The sequence below is a fragment of the Sceloporus occidentalis genome, unplaced genomic scaffold (genome assembly GCF_023333645.1).
Source record: "Sceloporus occidentalis isolate IW3139 unplaced genomic scaffold, rSceOcc1.0.p SCAF_1, whole genome shotgun sequence".
In the NCBI taxonomy this organism is placed as follows: domain Eukaryota; kingdom Metazoa; phylum Chordata; class Lepidosauria; order Squamata; family Phrynosomatidae; genus Sceloporus; species Sceloporus occidentalis.
This window is the reverse complement of record NW_028316981.1, coordinates 171852617-171859839: the sequence shown is the minus strand read 5'-3', so window position 1 is coordinate 171859839 and position 7223 is coordinate 171852617. Positions and strand designations below refer to the sequence as shown.

Below are 7223 nucleotides of genomic sequence, written 5' to 3'. Positions count from 1 at the left end.
CAAACACAAGCTAGGAAAGGGCACAGCAGTTTGCTTTTGCCTGATTCTGCTGGGAACATCAAGCTGCCATCCTCCCTTCTACTCTTCCACCTGCTGAGTTAATTGAGAGAAAACTACTTTTGCATTTGGAACTCAGAGCACGCCAGTTGAGATAAGTTTGAGAATAAAGGTGAGAAATGGGAGAAGAAATTTTTAAAAACCTAAAAAACTGGGATAATAGAGTATTAATCTGACGGGTCCCTGTCAAAACAGGACAGTTGGGAAATATAAGTGCCTTAGTGGAGCCGGGAACACTGGGATTATTTAATATTATCATTATTGCTATCAAATTGACTTTTGGTGACCCTGTGAATTAAAAACCTCCAAGAGGCTCGGTGATCAGCGGCCCTGCTCAGGTCCCTCATGCTCCGGGCCATGGTTTGCTTTATTGAGTCAATCAATTTGTAATGTCTTCCTCTTTTTCTATTGCCTTCTACTTTATGGAGCATTATAGTCTTTTCTAATGAATAGATTAGCAAAGACAAATGTACTATCAGGTTTTGCTGTTTCTTCTGAGTTTGGCTGCAATCCACACAGTAGCTACAGGGAGGCAGAGGAGACAGGAATAGGTTTTTTTCAGAAAACAATGTATTGTAAGCCAGGTCCCAAGAATAATGCAAAATATTTGCACAGAGTGCAGTCTTGTCAGAGCAGTCAGGACCCATTAGCTTCATAAAAGGCCTGTTTCCAGTGGAGATGAAAACTGCTGCAAGTGGTTTGTAATATAGTTTCATACAGTTTCCTGTTTTTCCTGTCCATGGGGAGTGTCTGTGGGGAGTGTCACAATCAGTACTTGTGTTTCAGAACTGATCACTTACACTACTCAATGGAACAAGAATCAATATAATCTTTAGGTAACCGCCAAACACTACCAAGTGCAGATGAGAATCTGCACTCTATCTATATGTGTGAATCCCATTCTGGCAATGGAGTTGCTGGGTTCCACCCTGGAAGTCTTGCTCATCTTCATAGCAGAAAACAGAGAACACCCATGCAACCATGGCAGATACTTCTTTCCTGGGCCTTTTCTTTGATCCTTCACTCCTCAATGCTGCAGGAGGGGGAGGAAACGAAATGCCTTGTTTGTTCTATCAAACAGTAGAAAAGGTAGGCAATGGGTGGGAGACACTACTGTGTCTAGGGTTGCCATATCTTGCATTGCCTGGCCCTGGATATATACAATTTTCAAGGATCATCTCTGTGGGGAGAGACATGGGTACAAATTCTGCAGCTTTGGCAGACTCAGTTCTGGGCAAGTAGAAAGGGTTATGTGCAAAGTAGAGCAACAACTTGCTACAATTTTCAAGGTTTAATTGATGTGATGCTACATTTTTACATGTTTACAAAGACTCTCCAGGGTGTGTGTGTGTGGCTGTGTGTCTATATATTGACTTATTAAGTTTCCTCCTTCCCTCACGGTCATTATGATGCCAGGGCTCACCTTCTACTCTGCTCTGTATTCATCTTCTGGCCAGAAGCAAGTAGACTTGATTAAATGATCCAAATAAATCAGATGAAATAATCCACACATTTCACCTTAATCCACAAATAGGGAGAGGTTTAAAAAAGAGAAATGGGATAGCTGTGCTGCAACTAGGAAGCTTTCACCAAAGGAGTAGCATGAAGAAGCACTTGATATTGCTGCTGGCGGAGTGGTAGTTAAGAATACAACTCAGTCCACTACACATTTTCACCAGCTCAGGAAGGAGCTAGCATTTTGTGGCTTCCTGCTCTCCAGCAACAAAACCCTTTTGGTGCTGGGAGAAAGGAAGGATCAGTGATGCCTTCCAAGAAATAGCAGCTTGGTGGGGACTGCAGTATTTCCCCCTCACACAGATTGATCATCACAGACTACTGGTAATAGTAATTTTAGTATAGTATTTAGTAGTTTTAGTATAGCGTTACTACTAGTACTAGCAATAGACAACCTTGCAATAGTTCACTACTGAGGTGGACTAAATGCCTGCATTAATTTAATGCTGGGGATGGGGAGTGTAACATTAGTAGAGGACTGTTAGAAACCACTGGAAAGAAAGAAAAAATGACTCCGTGTGTCTGAGACAGAATATCTGTACAATCTTGGTAAAAGCACAACCAATGTGTGTACAGCAGTGCTTCCCTACAGCACTACTGGGGATTAGCAGTGGTTTTTCTCACCACTGTGTCAGGGATTAGCACCATATTTGTGCCTACTGACTTAAAGAGAGTTCCATCTGTATCATTAGCCTGACCAAAATACTCTCTCCCCAGAGTGTCACTAGCTGGATGCGAGTGAGAGTGTGAGCAATATCTTTCTTGTTCCTTTGTTTTCTTTTCCCAGTGGGACCAGTCTTACCATTAAGGCAAGTAAGGCAGTCACAGCAGGCAGCAGATTTGTGGTAAGAGTAAAAAAACTTAGTAATTTAACACAAAGTTACTGTTGTATTTTTCACTTTCAGAGATGGGAAGAGGACTTGACTGGCTTGCTCAAAGGACCTGACTGTCTTTGGATACTAGGCCCCTTGAATTGGTTGGGTGGAGAATGCCCCATACTGCATTGCCAGTCAGGCCACAAAGTATCTTAAGAGTTAGCCCAAACCCAGATCTAATAACTTTGTAGGTCATGTCTACAAGTGAAGAAAACAGCAGAAAATGCATGGGAAGGCTAACTCCACTCCTACAAAACTGCTTTGCTCAACATTAAGTCACAACCCCTCCACAACCAGCGTTATCGGATGCATTCAAAATGCATGTGAACAATAAAGATTCAGCCCAAATTCTACCTGGATTATTTTCACTGTCTAAATAAGCACTGAAATCCAACAGCTCAAGGGCGTGAGTTACACAGCCTTTAGCATAGAGATCAAAGGATCATGAGAGCTGCAATCCAAAACATCTGGAGGGCTGTAAAATTCTCACCTCTGCAACAGCTAATCCCAACTGGAATGAAAAACCCATTGAGTCAATGAGATTTACATAAATGTGGGATTAGCATTCAGAAATGGATTCAGTGAGTGTGCGCTAGTTGGAATTAGGAATAGGACTTGAGCTCTCTTTTGTAGCTCTGGGAGATTAAAAATGTTGGGGTGAGGAATAACCTTTCCTCTGAGTAGCCATCATCCTCTGGGGTACATTGAGAGGCCCCTGGTGCACCAGCACGTCCTCTTGTTCTGTTCATACATCTGGTCAGTGTTTATGTTTTGCTCTTGGAGCCAAAGTAAATAGCCTTGATTGAGACAGCAGACAGTACTTTTTGAAGAAAGCAAAAGAGGAGAGTTGTTGATGGTGGTATGTCCCCTCCCACTTTTGCCTCTGGTAAACAGGATTTGGACCTACTTGTATTGTTGCAATCATCTCACCAGTTTAAATAGTGGTATCAGTGAAACAAATGTGTGTTTACATAAGTATGGGTGAGTGGTTTCGATGGGAAACAAAACCTCTCAAATTACTTTTGGTGTCTTTAAAAGGTCCACCTAAAGGACTAGTACTCATCATGAGGCCGCCTAGAATTGTGTTTCTACATAATTGTACATACCACTGCTACTCAGATATATCAATGCTGATGCATTCAGACTTGGGCAACTTTGTCAGTAGTACACAGGCATTATTTTCCAATCACATATGTATTTCTTTGTATGGAAGCCTATTTTTATGTATGGTGTGCATGTGACGTGTACACTCAGATAATACAAACACAGCACACACAAGCCCCTATACACAAGAAAGAACGTCAGGGGAGTGGTGTCACTAGGTGGGTGTGGGGGGTTCATACTGTATTGGGTGACAGCTGGGTGATGTACATCCAGAGGGCATCACATTCCTTTCTCGCTTGCCCAGCAATTGTGTGAAACCCAAAACAGCCCTTTGGAGGCTGCAGTACTTTCCCCTTTAGGCTCCAGCATGGCTGCTCTCCTGAGCAACAGCACTAGACCCCAAAAAGCCCTCTGGAGGTTGCAGCAACCACTCACCCAGCAGCAGTCTTGACAGGCAGCAATTGGCCAGCCAGAAGACAGGCATGCAAGGCATCAGGAGGGAAGGAGGGTGGTAGGGTAGTTTGCCCCTGCACAGGGTTACAGCAACCACAAGGACACCACTGTATCATCATCAAGCCCGCAGTCTTGACTTCATTTTTTACTCTTCTCTGTCATTTATTCCCCAGATCCAGGCCACCGCCAAGGCCTGTAGATTCTTTCTCCACAACATTGCCAAGATCCGTCCATTCCTCTCAGCCTCTACTGCCAAGACTCTGGTCCATGCCCTAGTGGTTTCGCAACTAGATTATTGTAACCTTCTTCTGACAGGGCTTCCTCTCTCACACCTCCATCCTTTAATCTCTGTCCAGCATTCAGCTGCACGTATTATCACATCGGCTTGCCGCTTTGACCATGTTTCTCCTCTTTTTTCCTCCCTTCATTGGCTCCGCTTCCCCTTCCGCATCCGGTACAAGCTTTTGTTGTTGACTTTCAAAGCCCTCCATGGATTGGCCCCTCCTTACTTATCTGACCTTCTTTCTCCTTACATTCCTACTCTTACCCTCCATTCTGGTAGTCAAGGTCTCCTGTCCCAGTGTAGGACTACCACTGCCCCCTCCTGGATTCGTCCCTTCTCACTTGCTGCCCCTTACTCCTGGAAGCTTCTCCCCCCCACGTGCGCACCTCATTACTTCTCTACCCAGTTTCAAAACTGAGTTAAAGACTATATTGTTTAGAGAAGCGTTCCCAGGGGTGAGCCCCTCTCTGCCCCAGGATGCCTCCTTTTAACCATCCATTAAGAAGCCCAGTCCTCCTTCCAGTCTATCTGCCTTGGTCCAGGCCTCAGAGGTAGAGAAGAACTGCTGGACCTCATTCCCTTTCCCTCCACCACTCCCTTCTCCTTTTGTGTCGTGTCTTTTTAGAATGTAAGCCTGAGGGCAGGGAACTGTCTAATTAAAAAGATTGTATGTACAGTGCTGTGTAAATTTACAGCGCTTTATAAATAAAGGTTAATAATAATAATAATAATAATAATAATAATAATAGTATCAGGGTTTAATTCACATAAATGTCAACTTCCACTGGGTCCCTGGAACTGCTGTCCTTAATCTTACATGTGCAGAGATAAGCAGTGGGAACTAGATAGTATATAAAAAACATTTTGTGAATGCTCAGAGGAACTCTCTTCTTTGTTACCAGTTTGCATATTCTAAGGCTATGTCTTGGCTAAGAAAATAGATCTCTATGGCTAGGCCCTACCTGGGCCTGGGTCAAGCAGAAAAAAATGTTCCTCATTTAAGACAAAGAGTGAAATGTAGGGACCTAAATACTCTAAAAGCACCAGATCCTGTCTGATCTTGGAAGCTAAGTAGGGTCAGCCTTGGTTAATACTTGGATGGAAGACTGCCAATGGATACCAGGAGCTGTAGGCTACATTTCAGAGGAAAGAACTGGCAAAACCACCTCTGAGAATCCCTTGCCTAAGAAAACCAATGAAAGTTACAGTGTAACCACACGTCAACAGTTGAAGGCACACATACACACAGTTGTACAATTCATTACAGCAAGCATACATGAGGAGAATGCTTGCAGAGAATGATATGTTCCCTTTTAAAAAAATAACCTTTGTACCCAAACTATCCAAATGGGCAAAACCACAGAAAAATGATATACTAAATTAACACACATATACACATATGCTGTTCAGATATCTGTATAATAATAGTGAGATACATAAGCATAACAATGCAACTGTCCAAGCACAGAAGCAAATGAAGATGCCATCTAATGTCCTCCCCCAAAACTGTTACTAAAGATTGGTTTTCTGAAATTGGTTCCACAGCACTTGCCATATGGTGTTGCCTCCTTTGTTTGACTTTCCCCTACTCATTCCAATCTATTCTTGCATGGATGGTGTTTCCCTTCAGACCTCAGCTAGCATTTTCACCTCTGGAATCTACCTCCTGGCATTGTCCATTCTCCATGGGAATGGTAACTGAGTGTGGGAGATAGGAAATGCTACAAATAGTGGGGTGGGAGTTAGGGACATTCACAGGAATGAGATTGGAAAATACTGAAACGAAAAGCCTCGCTAAGACCCAAAGGGAGCAAGCTTTCTTTCCTTCACTTTCTTATTTCCTCCCCCTCCCCCCCACTCCCCGCTTTAATAAATGAGCTGTTTGTAGTTACTGTAACACACAGGGGCATTTTGCAGAGATAACACAGGTTAATATTTTGCTCTGTTTCTTGCTGGATGGGCTGTTGATGTTTTCTTGGCAATCACTGGTGCTGCAAATCACACGTCGGCAGTAGCAGTAACAACAACAACACTAGCTTTGGCATGCACACAACTGAAGTGAATGGCACTTAGTGGCCCACCAAGAGGCAAGAAATGTGGCCACGCAGAGCGGCAAATCAAGTGGTCCTTTGGGCATGGCCAAGGATGGCCTGATACCGTCAGAAGTCTGGGCGATCCTTCTTCAGGGTTTTGTAGTCTGTGGAGACAGCCATGAACTATGGAAGAAAGAGATGCTGATGAATGAATGTCTGCTCTCCTTGGTCCAGGACCAGCCCTTCCAGGAAAAAAGAGTGAGGGACCTGTCTCAGGTAGCAATATCTCAGGGCCGGAAGCAGACAGCTGGGTGTGCTACATGGCTTGCCCTCTACCCCTTCACCTAGCCTCCTAGAGGATGTGTGGAGGATGCTGTGCCTTCACCAGTATTAAAATAAAATTCAACTGCCAGTCTGACAATATATGGAAAGGCGGAAGTGTCACCTTGTCCCTTGCCTTAGAGAGCAAATGTCTTGGGGCAACCCAGTGGTGTCACCTGGTCAGGTCCTCCTCCCACTTCACAGTGAGAAAGGCTGATCATGCCCCTCCTGATTCTGCTGCTGCAATACTGATGTCCTCTTGAGGAGGCTAGTGCCACAGCAGCAAGAGAGAGGGCCAAGTGTTCTGTCCCTAACTTCTCCGTGGCAGCACCGGTCTCCTCATGAGGAAGCCAATGCCGCAGCAGCAAAGGAGATGGCCAAGCATGCCCTTTTGCCCACCCCCTGGCATCCACCAACAGCCTTTCCTGCACCAGATGACACCAGGGCTGGGGATGCCACTGGGGCAGCCTTGCTGTGTCCTACTAAAATTCCTGTGTCATGAGGTGATTCTTAAAAACGCCCTGTATAAAACCTTTGAGATGTGTGACTGCTCTCTTCATATTTATTGTGGTTCTACTCAAG

The 7223-nt window shown here is 44.4% G+C and overlaps 1 protein-coding gene across 2 annotated transcripts in view; it reads right to left on the bottom strand.

The window, feature by feature from the left end:
* Positions 1–5044: 5044 nt before the first annotated feature.
* COXFA4L2 (cytochrome c oxidase hypoxia associated subunit FA4L2) overlaps positions 5045–7223 on the bottom strand; it is a 45211-nt gene continuing 43032 nt past the window's right edge. For both annotated transcript variants that reach the window (XM_089509212.1, XM_089509222.1), the window contains exon 4: positions 5045–6503. In XM_089509212.1, the coding sequence (XP_089365338.1) occupies positions 6447–6503 (57 nt within the window). In that variant the 3' untranslated portion in view covers positions 5045–6446. The remainder of the gene's footprint in view (positions 6504–7223) is intronic.